Genomic DNA, 20329 nt, shown 5'->3' with positions numbered 1-20329 from the left:
GTTTAAGGTTGTTTTAAGGACATTATCGGACATGCACAATGGAAGCCATTCTGAAGCAGCCAGGGGGGGATTCTGCATGAGCCAAATAGCAGAGACAGGACCAATTGTCAAAATTTTGGTGTCGATCATTCGATTTCATCCTGGACATTACAGAAAATGGGCTAAAAGTGTTAAAAACCGGAATTCTCCTTTAAAATCATCCCCTGCTTTCTGTGCATTTGGACGAAGCCTTACTTGCGTGCAAGAAAACCTCTGGCGGCGCTCTGGAAGCGTATGATGGTGTCTGTGATCTTCAGGTCTCTCTCCTCTTCCAGGTGACCCAGGACTCCGGCTCTGAAGAAGACTTTGCTCTGACCCACCCGGTACAGGTTGGGGTCCAGCTCCAAGGCGTTGATCTAAATGACGACAGCTAAGATCAGTCAGCTGGTCCCACATCTGCCTGTGTGTTTAGAACATTTCCCTACCATGAGCTCTGAGGCCTGTTTGCCATCCATAAAGGTGCGAGGGATAGCGTTGGGTGTTAGAATCTCGTATCTGGAGACAAATGTAAGAACAGATTTGTTTGAGTAAGGGATTCTAGGATGAGTGAGAGAGAAAGAGATGAAAGGATTTTCATTTGTCGACCAAAGGCTTTGTGTAAATCCACACCTCTGTCTGAACTCCTGGAATGGGATACGGTTAGGGAATCCCTGCCTGCAGATACGGATTCCCTCCAGAACACCGTTACACCTCAGCTGGTCCAAAACAAGGTGCGGTGCTAGTTTACCAGCCTGTTGAGCAAAACAGCAGCCAGAAAGAAAATGATGAGATATTTGATCAGTTTTATCTGCCCTTATCTTTTGTCTGCTCTAGAACAGGAGGTCTCACCCTCTTCTCGTGGTTGGGGATGATGCACCGCAGGAAGTTGGGGTTGGTATTCCTGAGCGTGGCCATCAGCTTCGTGAGGGACTCCTTGTAGAGCTGACCTACAGTCCGAAACATTCCCTTCTTCGTCTTCAGCCCAGCGGCTCCAAATGGGACCGTCCCGCTGCTCTCTCCTGTGGACACCTGGTCCAGACCTATTATCCTGTCGACTGGACGGGAGCAGAGAGCTGGGTCTCAGTTTGATTGAAATCATTATGTAATCTGAGGTGATACAGCGCCATCAAAACTTCTGGTAGCAATGTGTAAAAGGCTTCTGACTCAGCAAAAAAATGTATTAAAAAAATCTTAGAAATAACTGATTCGCAGTTTGAGTAGATTTAATCAGTGGGTTTGATCCAACATTTAAAAGTTTTTTTAAGTTAGATTTATTAACTACATGCTAATTACCAAGTTAATGTAGAGTAGCTATTCATGTTTAGATAGGAACCATGGCTTCACTTTACCCTGGAGAGTAAATATGGTGGGAAACAGTCCCCATTATCCTTCGCCACTCTTCAAAATAGGAAAGAAAATTAAATAATAAGAAAAGGCAACAAAAAAATAGAACATCCTTTACTGTGAACCTAATAAAACTGGAAGAGGGCAACCATTTATACATCGGTCAAAAAAGGTCTTTGCAGAGAGCCGTAGATGTTAAGAGTGACATTTTGGAGGCACCAAGTCTCCAGCACAACCACTGGAATATCATTTATTATCATTTATATACTGGCTGTTTAAGAGGCAGGCAAGGAAAAGCTTCTCTTGTGTCACTAATAACAGATAAAAGACTGACTCTTATAGAAACTAACACTCCTCTATGTAGGCTGAGAGTGAAACAAAGCAAAAATAAAACGGCCCCTGATGGGCCCTGCTCCACAGGACCTACAAACCATGTTGCAGCATAGACTGTTTGAATATCAGAACCTTTCATAAAGGAAAGTAATAGAATCTCCTATTAAGAAGAAGTTTAATTCAGGGAGTAATGACCAAAAACAAATGGCCATGTCGTTTGAGATTAATTACTAGACAAAGAAAAACTACAAACTGATTTTTCTAAAATATCCATTTCCTACCATTTCCTTATAAAGCAGCGAAAAAATTCAAACAAATTAAAGGTTGGATCTAAATAAACAAACATATATGGTGAATTTATGTTGTTGTGATAAATACTGATTTGTGTGAAAGCTTTTTACACATCTTTACCAGGAGGATGCAAACAGACTTGGAGGGAATTATATATGGTCTGTTACTTGACTTCATACATATTTGTATAAAAACCAGTATAGGCTTCAGTTGAGACAATTAGTGAGATGATGTGGATTTGTAGCTGAAATTGATCCAAAGCCAGTATCAACAGCAACAAGTGAAATAAAGCCCAGGACAGCCTGTCATGCCTAACCTGTTAGCCCTGGACTTGCTGAGACACGCACGACACATTTGCACTAAATGATTAATTCTGTATTTGACCCTGAGGCGTCTGGAAACTCTTTATACCTAGCAACTAATTTGTGTTTTTTCTTTGATACTTATCAAACAGATTCCAGTAATTCAGGAGATAAGTAAGAAAATCTCAGGAATAACAATCCTCATTATTTATTAGAAGGTCTCCCAAACACACACAGCAAATTAGCAGCAAACACACAAACATTAAAAGAAAATGTCTAACTTTGTTTCATTTGGATCATTTCAGAATGTCAAAAGCCTTTTAAATCAGTGATTTTGAGAACTGGACAGGTGAATTCACACTTAAATTACCAGTTCCATTTGCTCCCATATTTCTACAAGACTAACTGGATTCAAAACCAACAGGTTTAGGGAACCACTGATTTAAAAGTTAAGAAACAGAAATAAAATCATGACTATAAGGAGCACGAGCCACTCGGTGTCGGGCTGCATGAACAATGAACTTGTGGATTAAAACCTTAGTCAAAGCCATCTTGAGAAGCAGTCCTACTTCTACAACATGACAGCAAGGCAAACATCAGTGTTACTCTAAAAGGATCTTAACATGAACGAGAAAAATGAATAAGTCAAAAAGCTGCTAGAACCTGGTTTGATAAATGTTCAGACTTTTTATTATCAGCTTCGGTCCTCGGTTCACACCTGCCATCAGTTAAAGTGGAAGGGACGAACCTGAAATTAAGTTCAGTTTCCGTGGCCGGATTCACCATGGTTTCCATGGAGGTATAGAGAAGGTAAAAACTCATGAGAAAAATGATTTACTTGTCATAAAGCTTTTTTAAACCAGAACACAATTGGCAGCAAAAAATAGGATAAAAAGCGAATAATCAATAACTGTAAACATTTCTGATGAAAATGACCCCCTGACCAGGTTTTAGGTTTAAGCTAAAATTTCATTTGCCTAGAAGTAATAATGCTGATCTGGAGCAGCTTGAATTTGGTAGAGAATCTGTAGAAAAAGCTAAATATTAGGGTGATTGAAAGGTGGCCCTCCGACCTCAAAGATAAACCATCAATATATCAGTAGAAACAAGCAGAAAGTGGATCACTAACTATTTAAATGGACTGGTTGCTTGTAAAATTAAGATTTTTAAGAGATGCAGATAAATTATTTCTTAAAGTTGATACTAAGGGTGGGCGATATATTGAGTATACTCTATGTATCTTGAGTTTTCCCACGCACGATAGTTAAAATGACTCTATCGTACAAACTCCCATGACGACATTAAGCCATCTCCATCAATTTCACTGAGAGTTCTACTTTTCGCACACTTTTTAAATGCATCAAAAAACCCTCCTCCCTTTTATTTGCAACCGGCAAACGAAATATGACGACAGCAGGTAATTCAGTTAAGCAATATATGGCAGTGGTTTGGATTTCACGCTCAGGGCGTTGAAAAAAGACAGTAATTCGTAAGACGTGCCGGAACAATCATTGCTGCAAAAGGTAGCAGTGCAAATTCTATTCTATTCCACCACCTAAAATGCCATCGGCTGCAAAATGAAGGCTGTTGTAAACTCTGCATGTCAGCGTCTCCCCGCACACCAATTAAAACATTAAATTAATCAGCCGTGGAGCCGATGACGTCGTCATTTGATAAAGCTATCCCATATGAGTAAAGGTTAGAGATGGAGGGAAATCACAGACGCCATTTATTCCGTAACTTATCGTAAATGTTTTTTAATAGCTCTAATGCCTGTGCTGTGGTAATGTTCAGAGGTTTTGCAGGCCTTCTCTAAACTTGGTAATGTTCTCAATTTTACAACTTTTTGTGTAAAATTTTTTGTACAACTTCTTTAAAATTCCCAGCACGTCAAGGTCATATCCATACATTTTCTATCACACTTATCCCAAGTGGGGTCACGAGGGGTGCTGGTGCCTATCTCCAGTGGTCTACGGGCGAGAGGTACACCCTGGACAGGTTGCAAGTGCATTGCAGGGCAACACAGAGACAACCAACAATTCACGCACACACTCACACCTAATGAGAAATTAGAGAAGCTAATTAACCTAACAGTCATGTTTTTGGGCTGTGGGAGGAAGCCAGAGTACCCGGTGAGAACCCACGCATGAAAAGGGAGAACATGCAAACTCCATGCAAAAGCCCCTGGACCGCGAACTGAGCTCTGAACCTTCTTGCTGTGCTAACCACTGTTCCACTGAGCCCAGCCCAGAGATGATCTGATAATGCTCTAGTTTTGGGGCAATATTTCCACTTTTGTTTTTTGTAATTTTAGGTCAATTTCTTTTTTCATTCTGGATTTTTTTTTAAATATACATTTTTTTATTTGCCTTTTGTGTTTTTGCTTTGTTTTGTGTTTTGGTTGCTGGGATCTTGCTAAAGGTTCAATACGGGCACCGAAGGAGATAATGTGGCAGTATTATTTGTGAAAAGCTATGAGCTGGTTAAAGTAAAATGTTTCAAATTTGAAACCAAAAGTTTGGATGAGTATATCAGTGCAATTTTATGCACTTTATTGTTTTGAAGGTAATTTAAATATAGTGTGATATATATCATGTATTACAATATAGCCCAAATACAGCATATTAGATTTTCTTCATATCACTCAGTCCTAGCTGATACTGATTTAACTGTTTTTTAATCTCTTGAAAGATGATTAACAAATAGGGGTACAGGTCGCTGCAGCTTATGATTTTTTTTTAATATTCTTCCTTCAAACAGGTTTTATCTTCTTTCAGTGGGAATTAACGGGATATATCAAATCAAAACTCACGTTCAGTTTTTTGAAAATGTGAAAAACCTGTCATTTTATCAGGAGTGAGTTGGTTTTTAAGGAGCCACTGCACAACATAACACACAACTAATGCTGATAACAAAAGGGCAAAAATAAAAAGACAAAAATCACGGCACAATCACAAGCTGGAAAGTGACAAACTAAATAAAACAAAACTGCGAAAGAAGAGGTAAAAATGAAACCTACTGTCGGAGCCATTAGTCTGTAGAGTGGCATAGGAGTCAAAGAAGTAAACACGAGGAAGAGTTTGAATGTCTGATGCAGGAAGCAGGACAGTATCGGAGGCAAGACCAGTGGGATGGGAAGAAGGAGCCCAAGTAAGCACCCAATTAGTGAGGAAGGGAAGAGAGGAGGAGGAAGAGGCCAAACAGGTAGAAGACAAGGAGGAGGAAGAAACAAAAAATAAAGAGTAAAGAGATGTGGAGCAAAGTTAATACATTTTGCACAAGAAAAATAATAAAGAATTTTAATTGGCTGACTTGGGATGAAAATATTTTTTCTGTTATATAAAAAAAAATACAAGAAGCTCTATAGAGTCATTATTCTCACCCTCTTTCCACAGTTCAGACACAAAATGATCAGACGACTGATGGAGAAGAGATGCAACATTGTCGTTTAAGGGATCCATGTTCTTTATCAACCAATCGTTTGCTTTGTAGTCCACCTGCGGATCAGGATATTACACAGAGCCATACAGGGTGAGAGGGAGCCGTGCTAACGACAAGAGGTGAGGGTGTAAAGAAACGGTACCTTTCCGGCATAGTGAATTATGGAGAAGTCGGCTTCCCCGCGTGGCTGCTTTGATTTGTAGAACTTTGAATGGCTGCCTTGTTCGGAGCAGAGCTTCTCCACAAATGTACGGTCAGTCGCCCGAGGGAACCAGCACTCTTCATCCAGCAGGGCCAGAACACCTGGTGGGTGAGCCTGAACAATTCAAGCGTAAATATGACCACCTGGCATGAGTTGAAATGCGCCCGTCTTAAAATCAAATGGGGTATTACCGGTCTCTCAATAAGGTCGATGCAGGGTTGCAGGTCAAGGCCGAAGTCGATGAAGTTCCATTCGATGCCCTCTCTCTGATACTCCTCCTGCTCCAGGATGAACATGGTGTGGTTGAAGAGCTGCTGCAACTTCTCGTTAGTGTAGTTGATGCAAAGCTGCTCAAAGGAGTTCAGCTGTAGAGGAAACAAAAAACAAGGATTCAAAAAAGTGCATGTACAAACTCTCCATCAAAGATTAGAAATAATGAAAATGGTCCATTAAAAGTCTTTCAGATACAAAGATCTACAGTACAATTACAATCAGAAACATTGCTATGGAAATCGAACACTCTCTATGGTTTCGGCATGATGGTATAAACTGACCTGGAAGATCTCAAATCCAGCTATATCAAGGATGCCGATGAAGGAAGCTCCTTGTCTCTGCCTGCGGTCCAGGGCTCTGTTTATCCTGTGGACCAGCCACCTGAACAGGCGCTCATATGTTGCCTTTGCCAGCGCCTCTATGGCAAAGTCAGCCTAGGAGAAAAAACATAAATGCCTATAAGTTGCAGACCAACAGAAGATATTATATTTAAAAAAATCTTGCATCATTTTCCTTCCTTTCAGTGGTATGTAATCTCACCTGTTCTTTTGTCTGGGCTTTTTGCACGTATTCTCTCCCGACTTTGATCCTCGGAGTGAGAATGGCCCGGGTGAACTCGAGCACATTGATGCCCAGCAAATGGCAGAGCTTCTGAGCGGCCGTGTTGTCGGGCATGGAGGCCTGATCATGGTTCTTTTCCTTTGTGAAGGATATGTTTCCAAACTGCAGCACAGCAGAGATCACCTTTAGCATGGCTGGAGGGGGTGAAGTGACAGAGGAGAGAAGGAAGAGAGGATTAACAGCGATCAAACAGCATTTTCTAATTCTAACCACACTCTGCACTAGCCTCTTTCTTACACACGGACTCCTCGGGGGTGAAGCCCATTATCGCCACAGAGTCCATGGTCTGAGTGAAATTATCTGAATCGCTCTGACCAGGAACAGGGATGGAGCCCCCGCTGAGGAAACGATATTCATCCGCACTTCCAAGGAGCAATTCCGCTGAGAAATTTCAAACAACAGATTAATACACAAAAATAAAATCCTTTAAATAAAAAAAAAAATACACTGGTTTATATTTAACAGTTTTGTACTTTTTCCTCACCTCTAGTTTCCTCTGAAGCTCCGCACAACAACTGGTAAAAGATATGAAAGGTCCTCTCATCCTTGGCCTGACGGGTAGCCCGAGACTTTTCAAGAAGGTCTAGATTTTTATGGTTAGGGACACGAACAAGCCATAATAGGTGGGATTTATTTCTTAGCAGCCTCAGTCTAATTTGGGGATTTCTTAGGCTGGGATAGAATCTGCTTCATACAAAACAATATAAAACAAAATAAAAAAATAAATTAAAAAAAATCACATATCACATAAAATGTTAATAAAAACAGAGAGAACTACAAATCTACAAAGACATAAGATAATCCAAAACAGGTCAGGATACAGGTCTCAATGTTGGCGCCGACTATGTACCCCGCAACGTCAAAATTAATGCGGATGAATTTGCCCTGAAATGAAAAGGAGCTGCAGGTCAGAGCGGTTTTAAGTTAAACTTTGCCTCAGAGATAAGGCCTGTCACAATAATCAATTAATCACATGACAAATTCAAAGGATCAATCATTTGTTTTCTTGTTTGTTTTTTTCCTTGCGTCTTCTCCTTTACTAAAGAGACAGAAAAGTTTCACTCGGTACATAAATCTTTGCTCACCCCTGCCCTTTCCTTAAAGTAGTAAACTTATGCATCAGGTAATTCCAAGGACTGTGTTTTTGTTATGCACCTCAGAATGTAACATGAGAGCTTTTGAAAAACAGATATTGAATTGGTTTAGGAGCCAAACTCGACATCTGCAGTTGGGGAGCACATTGGATTGAAATCAATCAACATGACTAACCATTTAACTTGAGTAATATGATTATGATGCATCTGTTACAAAACATTAGCAACTGAAGGCTGTAAAAAAACAAAAGCAATTATTTGATCCCAACAGTCGTCACTTCATTGAGTGTTTATTTGCCCAACAAAATACCCAAAAGGCAGCACTACATAATCAACACCATTATCACTAAATTAGTTTCAAATGGTCTCCCAACAATATTATTTTTTGTAATAATAGTTTCAGGGTCAATTTATTCTCCAAAAAAAATATTATTGTGACAGGCCTGTGAGACATAAAAGACAGATCTTACAAATCTAGAGGAGTTGTCGTTCTTAACAGTCTTGGCGTTTCCAAAAGCTTCCAGTATGGGGTTAGCCTGCAGCAGCTGTCTCTCCAGCTCACCCTGAGAAACACCGGAAACATATAATCAGCCTCAAAGCAGCAAATGTGATACAGGTTATGAGGATAAGGAAGGAAAACCTAAAGAATGGCTTTTAAAAGTGCATCTCTTGCTTTGTTTTTATTGTGCTACAACATTTTTAAATTTTAGAAGGGCTTCATGTAATAAACCAACACATAGTAGAACATAGCAGTGAAGGAGAAGGATAATGATATTTGATAATGATAGAGCTTCTATCAGCTACACAGATCTACAGACAACAAAAATCAGATCCAGTCCTCTTTGAAGCATAACAGATTGGCCTCTCTGAATATTAACCTTCAGGCATTGCAGCAGAACTCAGGTTTGACTTTGACTGGGTAGCTTGTAAAACCATTTCACTGTAGCTGAAAGTGAACCTCCATCCCAGTCTAGGCTTCTGCAGCCTCTGTGTTTAGCTCAATCCATATTAGAGAGCAGAGGTGGCTAAAGTACGCAGAAATTGCACTCAATTACTGAGTAATTGGTCTACAGTACTTACTGCTCACAGTTGCCACTCAATTTCTGAAGTTTTATAAAATGATGTTTCAACGAATAAGAAAAAAAATTAGCATATAGAATCAAATATATAAACAATAACAATTTGATGCTTTTTATGTATCTTTGTTATACATCTTTCAGTTATATAGCATATAGAAACAAGTATGTTATGAGTATGTTGCTAGAATAAGGTAAGTTACTTCCAGTGACAGGATACAATAAACTGGTTACTGATTTTTGACTTGACCTTCAAATGACACGGCAGTTAGAAACTAAAATTAAACCAGTGAGGAATAGGTTCAAAAAATGTCTCACTTAAACAAAGACTCTAGGTGTGTCTCTCTGGTGTATTTTTGTTAGAAACATACTTTTACTTCACTAATTGAGTTCCCAATGAAGGGTGGAGTAACCAGAAATTTTACTTATGTAGTGATAATTCATCATATTTTCATTTTACAAAGAAAGTACAATGTTTTATTAAAAGTACTTTTTTCTAATAAAAAAAAGGAATCAAGTAAAAATAACTGAATAAATGTAAGTTACTACGAGGGCTGAGCGATAAATTCTGTTTACAAAAAAGTACATTTTTCCACCAACGTACTTCTTGGGCTTCCATAGCACAGAAAGACATCAGTCCATCTGTTTTGTTTTAGGATGTTTACTTATAAATGATTAACAAATTAAATATGTGACACCACCACTAGCTGCAACCGTTTGGTTAGTTATACTTTTATTGTTTTACAAGCATTTTCACAACTTGAATTTTGTTGCTCTTTTAAATAAGGTCACCTGCCACAGGGAATGACTGAAATAAAAGCTAGTTTTTGAAAGTCATGTCATTTGCCATTGTTATTATGAAACTTAGCAGAGGAAAAAAAACTTTAATAATCGGATTTAAGGCAGGAAAAAAAAAAATCAAAGATTAGATTTTTTTAACCCTATCGCCAGCCCTAGTTTCTGCCCACCTCTGTTAGAGGATTTAGCAAAAGGTTTCATTTTAGTCTAATCTGACCAGGGCACACTCTTTGGTGTTCACAGAGTTTCCTTCTTGAAAACATTCCTCCACGTCGAAAAATACAAACAAAACATATTAGGTCTTACTCCTCCACAGAGGTCATTAGAGGAAGGTACGGCTAACAGATTCCCCCACCTTAGCCATGCATCTTTGCATCTTCTGCAGAGTAACTCTACAGTCATGCTTTGGTAATTTTGCAGTTGTGCTTTCCTTACATTTCTGGATCATGGATTAAACAGTGCTGTATGAGAGTTTCAAATCTTTGGACATTGTTTAAAAAGAAGAAAAAAGACAAATTTTATTTAAGGGGATAAAAATAAGTTGGCTGCATACAAATGCATGCAATAGTTTGGATTTTTATTTTTAAAAGGCTTAAATGATTGAAATTCTCCTTCCACTAATACTCACTACTTAAAGTCGTAGGGAATCGGCTGTTCCAACGGTTGCATTTCCGAATTCTCCCGAGTGTTGCCGGACTTTACATGAGTGAATAAAGTGAATGTGATTGGTCGATTATCAAGGGGGCGGGATTGTTGTTGCGGAAGGTTCGCAAGCAAGTTTAATTGTGGCCGGTTTCTCTGAAGCATCTTGCTAACCAGTTAGCAACTTAGTGCTAGTAGGTTCGCAATGGGACCAAGTAGCACTTAGCAACAACACTGTCAAGGAACGCTTTGGACAATGGAAACATGCTAGAAGAGGAGAGTTTTATGTCGGAGGTCATGGATGAGTCTCCTCCGTCATATATTTTTCATTTAGAGGACAGTGCGGTATAACTAACTGGCCTGCATAAGATAACGCAAAAAAAAAAAGAAAATACAGATTTTAAGACAGGATTTAAAAAAAAAATAGACATTTTCTAACTTTTTGGAATGATATGGTCTAATAAAGTGTACATGTATATACATGTTTAAGCCAGAATTATTTAAATTTTAAATATGACTTCCCTACGACTTTAATATTGGCCCATTTCATGAAATTTTACTGAAATGCACAAAATATTTGAATTCTAACATGAAAAAGTATACAAAACAGTGCTGATCTTTGATGTTTGCATGAAAAGAGCCGAACAGCAAGGGCAAACTGATGCATTTTGCAAAGAAAATGACATCAACTCCAAATCAATGTCACACAAATTATTCTCCACATTAGCACAGGCACTGCACTTAACTTAATCAGCAATCCAGAATAACAGCTCTCATGAAAAGAGATCGCGGTGAAGCTTAAATTCCTTGAGGGCCAGTGTCCTGAACGTTTTGGATGGGCCTCTGGCCAAAACGTCTGAATCAAATGGCTGCATTGCTTCCAAAACATTAAAATACATTCTACACTGCTTAGCTAAATACATGATTATCTAATTCAGGTGTGCTGAAGTAGCCCTGAAGGAATTAAGTTTAACACATGTGAGCTGGAAAGTCTATGAAACAATCGAAAAGCACTATTGGGCTGTAGCTTCGACACACAAGTTGCATTCTTGATGATTTAAGCAAGCTGCAAAAGCATGACTGCAGCTGTTGTGTTACCAATGCAGCAGCAAAAGCTGAGAATTGAAGAAGCCTTGCTGCGCAGGAGGCTTATGCTCTACAGACATTCAGAATATGTAGACCAATCAACATCAAAGGCAGAAAAATACTGTCAAAGCACAGAGCAAACAGAATAGTAAAGCATTTGCATCTCATCCCCACCCATTCACACACCCAAATCTGCACTCTTTCACCCATCCTGTGCAATTTTAAAGTCACATCTTCAGCAGAAAAAGCTTAGCTAAACGTACACGAATGGATTTAGGAAGCAAATCTGAAAACAGAACATGAACCCCATTGGATGAAAATAACTTTTGAGAAAGATGCAGAGAACCAGAACCCCAGAAAACCTTTAGGTTTTTAGGATTAATAGTCCGGAAAAGAAAAAGAAAATCCGCAAAAGTAGGATTTTCATTTTTAGAGGGAATCATATCAGGCACAGAATATGATTTTCCACAAGATACAATTAGCTGAATAGTTTCATACTCACATATTGTAAACTCTGGTGAATAGTGGAAACAAATGAGGTGTAAGGAGAGAAGGTTCATGGATGGGTGAAATTTTGGATGGGATAAACAAACAAAAAGAAGACAAATAAGACAACAATCAAAACAACAAAAAGGGTAAAAATCACATAAACATCACAATGCTACACTGTTAATAAGGATCTATGTCGGGAGTGACGTTAACATGTTACCCTGCTGAGTTAGTTAGACTCATTGTGGGGCTCATTAAGCAGAAAATAGGACAGAAAGAAGCAAAGGAGGATAAAATGGCAGCAGGACACAGTTAACTCACCCTGTTCACCAACGTGCTGCCTCTTGTTAGGGACCGAGAACCATCCATCTGAACATGGAGGCAAGACAAGAGGAAAGAGCAGGGAGAAGAAGCAGAAGGAATGAGGGAAGGAAATAATGAAGCGGAGACAGAAAAAGGAGAAACCCCACTCTGAGAGATCTACAGAGGAACCTGATCTAGTGTTTATTTAATAGGTTTGTCTTAAAATTAATTTTTAAAAACTAAATGGGAAATTGTTACGTAATAATTTTATTTAATCTTAAAATTTCTGGTGAAATATTTTTGAGAGTGTACATCTCCAGACTGCTGTTAGTGTGGAGAAAGGTAAACAGAAAGCGGCTGAAACACTAATCATTTAATATAGATTAAAATGGTAGAGATGCACATATCTTTCAGTGTGTTATTTTTGCTACAAAATTAACTAAAGTAAATTGAAATATGTCTGGAGCTGTACTCTCAGCAAGTCATATCAAAACAGAGAACTAACATGTTACTGTTAGCCTAGCGAAGTGCTCAGCATGAGGTAAGAAGTAAAGCTTAGCACTTTTTAGGCCAAATCATAACCCTGCAACTACTGTGCCCTACAGTTACTAGAAATACCCCTGTTGATAAGCATTGGCATCAACACAGCGCCATGCAAATATCTCTCAATTTTTAATCTGTGCAAATCAATTTTTTTTTAATTGTAGTTAAATCCTGTACTTGGAAAACACGGGCAACTGCATTAAATTTTTTTCAGGTGAGAAAAATCTGTCTCGCTTTAGAAGGATTCCCTTTAAAGCTCTTCACAGATTAACAGGCAATGGAAGCTACTGAATATAAGTCTTTTCTGATGACTTCTATGGATAAAAACAGCCAGAGTCAGAGGTTGAAAAGTAACTTCTTTTATTTTCTTTCTGTTTCAATCACTTTAAAATATTCCATCCAAACTTTCCCCAAATACTGTTTTTTTGTTTTTTTAGGACGACCCTTTGTGTGAGCTGTTTCTATGGTAACATACCTGCACAGGTTCCTTGTTTCTACCCAAAGTGCTTCCTTTATGAGACGAGGCAACGTGAGCCAAATACTGGATGACTTTCTTGGTGTTTTCTGTTTTCCCAGCTCCAGATTCACCTCTGTGACACAAACACACACAGATATATGAGGCACATGCACAGTAAATTCCAGCGTCAGTCTGTATGCTAATATGTAAAGCATACAGCTGGAATTAGGACTGGTGTACAAATTCAAAGGAACAAAGCAAACAGGAACAAGCAGCTTAACACAACACTTTTATTTCCCAACAGAAAGCAGTTGGAGGAAACAGTGTTTCTATTTCTTTAGGAGAAGACTGAAGGAAGTAGATGCAGAAAATAAAAGAAATATCTAAAGAAGCAGACTGCTATAGAATGAGCCATCTAAAGTAGGATTCTTGGCAATGAGAGGAAGATTATAGCAGTAAGACATGGACGGCAGGAATGAAGACAGACGAGAGAAGTTCAGACAGGCAGCACGCTAAATTCCCACAAAAAGCTTTGTGTTAGGCTTTCACTTTTTCCCCCATTCATTTCTCAATTCTTTTTGAATTGTGACAGAGATTATGCCCAACACAAGTAACTATCTGATGACAAAATGCAGCTGTTTCAAATAAAACAAAGTTTTAATATGATGTGCTGCAGCTTGAATGAAAAAAGAAATAGAATGATCCACAATTTGGAGGAAATCTGAATTTATAAATGGATCCAGACCCTAATAGAGCCCACTGAAATGACATCAGAGTGAATAATGGTCACACACTGCCATGCACAGTGTGAGGCCTAGAGGCATGCTTCTAATGGCTAAGGAGAGTTAAACCCCAGAGACAAGCCGGGGACTCAGTGAAGGTTACTCACGTGCAAAGGATTGACTGATCTTCTCGATCTGTGACAGAGAAACAAAGTTTAAGGATATGTAGATCATAATACACTGCATCAGTTTTAGATAAATAAACAACATTTTAATACATCTTTAATATTCGGGTTTTAAATCAGATGATTTAACACTCAGACTCCTATCACTCATTTACAAAGTGGCACTGGGAGAGAAAAGCCGGCCACCAGCTTAACTGGTCTCTCCAGGCAGCCGACTCACATTTAGCGCTGGTTCTTATTGGGTGGACGCCGCTTTCTATGGCGGTGCTATTTGTTTTCTCAGATTCTCACGCGTTCAGTTAGGAGGAATTCCTACTGGTCCTACAGGTTTAATCTCTGTAGTAACACACCTACAGCTGTTGCCACCTCTGAGCCCCCTGAGGGAGGGCAACTGAAGCCACAGAGCCTCATCAGTCCTGTCCTATTATTTCAGGTAGACATGCAGAGACAGTGGCAGAGGCATTGCACAATAAACCCTTAACTGCTTTTGAGCGGTTGCTGGGAATTCTTTCTGTCTCGTTTTGTAAAGTCAACATGACAGGCAGGGAAAAAAAAAAGAAGCCTGTCATGTAGTGTTAGAAAACCTTGGCTCAGCACATCAAACGTACAATTGAATCACTAGCTCTAGGTTTTATTGGAGGTGTTATGCACATTTCTGTGGTTAAAAAAAAAATACTTCTCACTTTCTATCTTTTACATTTTCAAAGGACGTGATAACAAACCATGAGTCAGAAATCAACCACGCCTCTAAATAGCATTCATGCTGAGGCAAAAAGATCAAAGATCACTGAGGATATCGTACAGCAAACGGTGCTCAGAGAGTCACAGGTCACACAACGTGTTGATTACCTTGCAGCATGCTGCGATAGGCCGCCTCTGATATGGCGTAGATGTGTGGGGGCATTTCGTGGCGCTTTTTTCCACGATACATCTCCACAATGGACTCTGTGTAGATAGGCAGGTGTTTGTATGGGTTCACCACAACACAGAACAGCCCCGAATAAGTCTGAAAACGACACAGAGTGGATTAAATTAGACTTTTCAGATGCCAATCACAGAAAAATTTTCAGTTTGTCTCAGCAGAAAACACAAATCAGATCAAGACAACTTTATCTCAAATACCAAAAAAAGAAAGAACACAAGGAAAGCTTGACAAGGTCACAGGCCACGTTTCTGCCAGGCGGTATTTCTGCAGGCCATTTAAACAAAATATACAACATATCGAAAATGTACTGTTTCACCTAACAGACATTATTTGGCTTAATCCTTTCAATTTAAACATTTTAACTGTCATCAACACCAGAACATAAGAGGCTGCTTAGATCTCTAAATTCTATTACCAGTTTGGCCCCTCTTTCAAAAGCAAAACTGTTGTGTCAAAGCAAGTTTTTCTAATCTGTGATACACCTGGCCCAACATGCAGTGCCTTGCAAAAGTAGTCTTGCCAACGGACTTTTCCCACGAACTTGCATGTGCGTAATTGGAAATCTAAGTGATAGGCCAACATAAAGTATTGCATAGTTATGAGATTAAATAAAATCTAACCCCCACTGAAGGAGAGGACAAATGTCATCGTTAAATATTTAGTTTTGAGTCCACTTGTTTGTAATAAGATGCTTGTATCATGCAAACATGCAGAAAAATCAAAACAAATTAGACCAAAACTGAACGTCTAAGGCTGTCTGCAGATAATGAGCATGACGCTCCGCCCTAAACCCAGTATCCCCACTGGTAAACATGGCGGGGGCAGCATCATGCTGCAAAGACAGGTTGGTTCTCCAGGAACAGGGAAGCTGTTCCGAGTTGATCACGAGATGGGGGAAGTTGATCTTTCACATATCTCCCCAGTGAAACGTTAAAGTCCTTGTTTACAACGTGAAAAAATGTGATAAAGTTCAGGGAGTATAAACACTCTTACAGGGAGATCCATGAATGGCTGAGTTCAATAATTCAACGAGACGATTCCTACCGAATAAGGAAGTAAATGCCACCTGTGAGCACATTTTGTGATTAATCAATGCCAGTAATGTTTTCCTAATGCATTCCAGTTGCAGTGAAAGTCATAAATGACGGATTCACACAACTCAATCTTATCTTATACTGTTAAATTGCTCTCTAATGTGCATCATCATAATTTCTGAACTAGTTCTCTCAGCTTAATTCTAATGGTTTGTTCCATTAGAATTAAATTTTGTCTCATATTATCCTACTGTAACTCCACATGCTGCCTAAGTGCATATCTTATCATTTACTTAAGATGCAGACTATCACCCAGTGTTAAGCCCAGCATTTCTTCTACTCACATAGATCAGGCCTGAGTAGTATCGCTCTCTGATGTTGTGCAGCACAGAGGCCTCATTGAGGCAGGTGAGGTCGGCCATGTCCTCCACCTTGCTGAAGCGTGGAGGGTTCATCCGCTGCACCTCCTCCCTGGACAGGGTCAGCTTCCGCTGGCTGTCTGTGAGCTCCACCTCCACCTCATCGCCACGCTCTTCCCGAATGCTGGCCGACTGAGAAAAGGAGAAAATTTACAGCAAAGATGAACTTATTTCCAAGTTCATTTGGAATATCATTTCCAACCAATATTTAGAAAGTAGGGCCATATTGCTTAAACTTTGTATAACTGAACAGCACTGTGGAAGGATTTGAATCCACCATGTTTCTTATATTCTGTTAGTTATCCTTATCAGTAGTTCATCAGCCTCTCTGGAGGCTTTTCAATGTTTCTTTTTGTGACTTCAGATAATTTTTGCTCCTTCCAGCCTCTTCATTTGATTATGATAACAGTTAAGGGGAATAAAGCTAACTTTAATTAATCTAGAAAAAGGCCTGATATACAGGACCAAAGAGCAGCAGGATCCTTCAGTTGACCTTCTACTATGAGTTACCCAAAATCTGAATCTAGATAAGTCATTTTTTCTTAAAATAAGTTCATTTGTTCTTGAATTGAGGAGGTAAAAGAGACATTTTGCCAATAGTACAAGACAATTTACACTTAAAATAAGAAAACACAATTGCATTGTCTTATTTCAAGTGCATATTTATCTAATTATCCTATTTTAAGAGTAAAATTACTCATTCCATTGGCAAACCATCTCATTTACCTACTCAAATTAAGGGTGAATACACTTAATTTAAGAAATTTTTACTTATTTCTAGATCGTTTTTGCAGTGAGAAACATCTTTGCTTGAGCTTAAAAACCTTTTCTGTTTCTGACAAACTGTTCTATCCTTGTTGCTGTTTTAATGACTTAACAGAGACACATTTAAAAACAGCTCATGTTTACTAGAATGTTTTTAAAGGCAGGGAGGTAGAAAATAATACATAATAAAGAGATTGAGATCGCTTGAGTTTAAAGCTTTTTCATGTAAAGAAAATGATTGAAAATGATTGAAAAATTATTAAATGTTTGATTTAAAACTCTAGAATAGGATTAAAAGAGAGAAAATATAAATAATTGTTTATCTCTTCGGAAAAGACTTGTAAACATTATTACATACAACAGCATCGCTTTTGTATTAAAGCAACAACATATCTTGAATCAGAGGTACAGCGGTATCACAAACAGCTGGTATAATGACTGCAATATTTAACAGTAATATTTCATGCTTTCCAGGTTTTAGCCTATTTTAGATGTAGTGTGGTAATGCCAGCTACTATTCTTATTTAAAACCAAAACAATGTCATACAAGACTGTTTATCTAAAGAAAGATGAACGTATAAAGCTGCATTTCACTCAGCTTTGGACTAAATATAAGCTAAAATATATATAACCTAGAATATTAAGACAAACGTAATAAAAAAAGGAAGTACAATCACTAAGGGTTTCCCAATATAACTATTTTATTTCTGATACGATACCGATATTGCAGCTTTGAGAATTGGCTGATACGTTTATTGACATTATTAAGATATTAGTAGGAATCATACCCCTTTTATTACTTATTTTATACTATAGAAGTGTAGAAAAGGCATTAAAACAGGGAACTAAAGTCACTAACATAAGGTATGAAATCAACTGACCCGTGTTAAATAAACCAATTAGTTAAAGAAACTCTTTACAAAAGCATGAAAATATCGGAAATTTTAGATGCCGGCAGATAAAATTGGATATTAGATTTTTGGCTAATATTAGATGGGGACAATAACTGCCAATAACTGTAGTATGGGACCCTATGTTTGTTGGTGTTAAAAAAAAACAAGATTTAACTACATTACTGACATTTAATAACCCTGGTTTGATTATCAGCATGACGTTTCCCAATCAACTTCCCCTAAATTTCCAACTGATGTCTGTTTCAGTGCAATTTTGGTTGTTTAAAGCAAAACTAGTTTAAATTTCTGATATAAGGGACAATAATCTGATGCGAAGACCCTTCTTTTAACCCCCTATAAGTCTGCATTATTCTGTGGGTTCTAACAGGAGATTGGCGTGAAAGCATCATGAAGTTATTGCAGACTTAAATCAAACAGTGAGCTCATATTAGTCATTAAATCAACATTTTTCTCACTGATTTCTTCCTCATCTGTGCTTCAAATCCCTGCTGTTAGCTTTAGCACCGTGATCTGTGTCAGGTATGATGATCAAATAGACTTCATCCAACAAGGTAAAATATCAGATCAGAAACAGAGCAACACTCTTAGAATATTCTAGATTTTGATTTGTCGGCTGGAGGTTTCTTCCTGTTAAAAGTGAGATTTTCCTCTCCACTGTCGCTACAAGCATGCTTAGTGTGAGGGATTTCCTTCGAGTCGATGAGTCCATGTAATCAACTGTTTTCCCTTTGATAGAAAACTTTTAATCAATTTGACTGTATGATCTGGTTGAATTGTAGAGTACCTTGAGATGACATGTGTTCTGGATTGGCGCTATAGAAATAAACTGAATTGAATTGAATTTAGAATATTTTGATTTTCTGCATTTCAACCAGTTTTAGATGAATTAACCTTAAGACTTGGCGGAATGTGTTTCTGGAGTTAGTCCTCAGAGGATGGACCGTGATCATGAAGGGATGTACAAGAAGAGGAACACAATAAATCCAATAAATTTCAAAGAACCCTACTAAGCACATGGACCTATCCCCTACACCATTACATGACCCAGGTCTGACCTCACTGTCTAAATAATGTGTTGCTGATAAAAACAAGACTGATTGATTCAAAAATTTGTATTTTTTTAGCTTCCATTTTTTTCATAGCTGACAGAAGCTTCAACCTATTCTGGTTTTCTTCTGCTGTAGCCCATCTGCTTTAAGAGCCTATTCCCACTAACTTGGCTGAAACGGGCAGTCCTTTTAGCTCTTCCTCAATCCTCCATCATCCTGAACTAGTTGGGCAATTTTCCTCTGGCTTGAACAAGACTTTTTTTTTTTTTTGTCCAGATAAAATTAATGTTTTCACTTTTGATACCAAAGTTCATAAACAAGAGGAAAGGTTGAGCATCTCAGCAGATCAGCGGTTTCGGAAATACGCCATCCAAAAGCATTCAAAATCTGAGCAATCTGACGCTTGGTTGAAATCGCACAAGTTGTCTATTCCTCAGCCAGATACCTAATTGCATTGAGACGCTGCCAAGTGATAGGCTGATTCAGCAGCTGATCGGTGTTGGCTGATAAAGTAGCCACAGAGTGAACCCTGCAGCTACATCTGAACCAATGTTTGGTGGAATCTCTCCCTGCCAGCCCTGCAGTGTGACTTTCTTAGTACCAGCGCTTTGCTCTATCACTACTTAACATGCCCAACATATATAAATATGACTCAGTATCCCTACAGTATGGTAGTCACAGATAGACAGAAAAACACTGGCTAAGACTAGGTCTGGGTTTTCCTGTAAGTGTGTGGTAATTTATTTTTTTAATCACTATGAGATCATGAGATCAAAATGAAGTCAGTGTCTCTGTAACGGCCTCCTTAACTTCACAAAGCTGAAGGAGCGTATTGTTCTATTCATAGAGCTTTTTATGAAACCAGTCCAGCAGAGAGACAGAGAGAGAGACACACACAGAGACAGGGCATTAAATTCATGAGTCACATCTTAAAATATGCCCACTGAGATCCTGAAATGCACATCACGCTGAAGCTTAGATGGAGCCGAAAAACATTTATTCT

At 38.6% G+C, this 20329-nt stretch overlaps 1 protein-coding gene across 9 annotated transcripts in view; it reads right to left on the bottom strand.

The window, feature by feature from the left end:
* The window catches only part of LOC107088806 (myosin-10-like), a 40807-nt gene that overhangs the window by 15061 nt on the left and 5417 nt on the right, over positions 1-20329 (bottom strand). For 4 of the 9 annotated variants that reach the window (XM_015381203.1, XM_015381204.1, XM_015381206.1 and 1 more), the window contains 20 exons: positions 16524-16730; positions 15070-15226; positions 14203-14230; positions 13332-13446; positions 12332-12379; positions 12024-12035; positions 8390-8482; positions 7647-7710; positions 7310-7408; positions 7063-7206; positions 6745-6959; positions 6486-6638; positions 6123-6296; positions 5872-6045; positions 5671-5785; positions 5308-5376; positions 868-1073; positions 649-770; positions 465-534; positions 235-395 (listed from right to left, as the gene is read on the bottom strand). In XM_015381203.1, coding sequence (XP_015236689.1) covers positions 235-395; positions 465-534; positions 649-770; positions 868-1073; positions 5308-5376; positions 5671-5785; positions 5872-6045; positions 6123-6296; positions 6486-6638; positions 6745-6959; positions 7063-7206; positions 7310-7408; positions 7647-7710; positions 8390-8482; positions 12024-12035; positions 12332-12379; positions 13332-13446; positions 14203-14230; positions 15070-15226; positions 16524-16730 — 2426 coding nt within the window. The remainder of the gene's footprint in view (positions 1-234; positions 396-464; positions 535-648; positions 771-867; positions 1074-5307; positions 5377-5670; positions 5786-5871; positions 6046-6122; positions 6297-6485; positions 6639-6744; positions 6960-7062; positions 7207-7309; positions 7409-7646; positions 7711-8389; positions 8483-12023; positions 12036-12331; positions 12380-13331; positions 13447-14202; positions 14231-15069; positions 15227-16523; positions 16731-20329) is intronic. The other 5 variants (XM_015381210.1, XM_015381207.1, XM_015381208.1 and 2 more) reach the window with 5 other exon arrangements.

Source organism: Cyprinodon variegatus, unplaced genomic scaffold, assembly GCF_000732505.1.
Source record: "Cyprinodon variegatus isolate N-32 unplaced genomic scaffold, C_variegatus-1.0 Scaffold229, whole genome shotgun sequence".
Lineage (NCBI taxonomy): Eukaryota > Metazoa > Chordata > Actinopteri > Cyprinodontiformes > Cyprinodontidae > Cyprinodon > Cyprinodon variegatus.
This window is presented reverse-complemented; position numbering and strand designations above follow the sequence as displayed.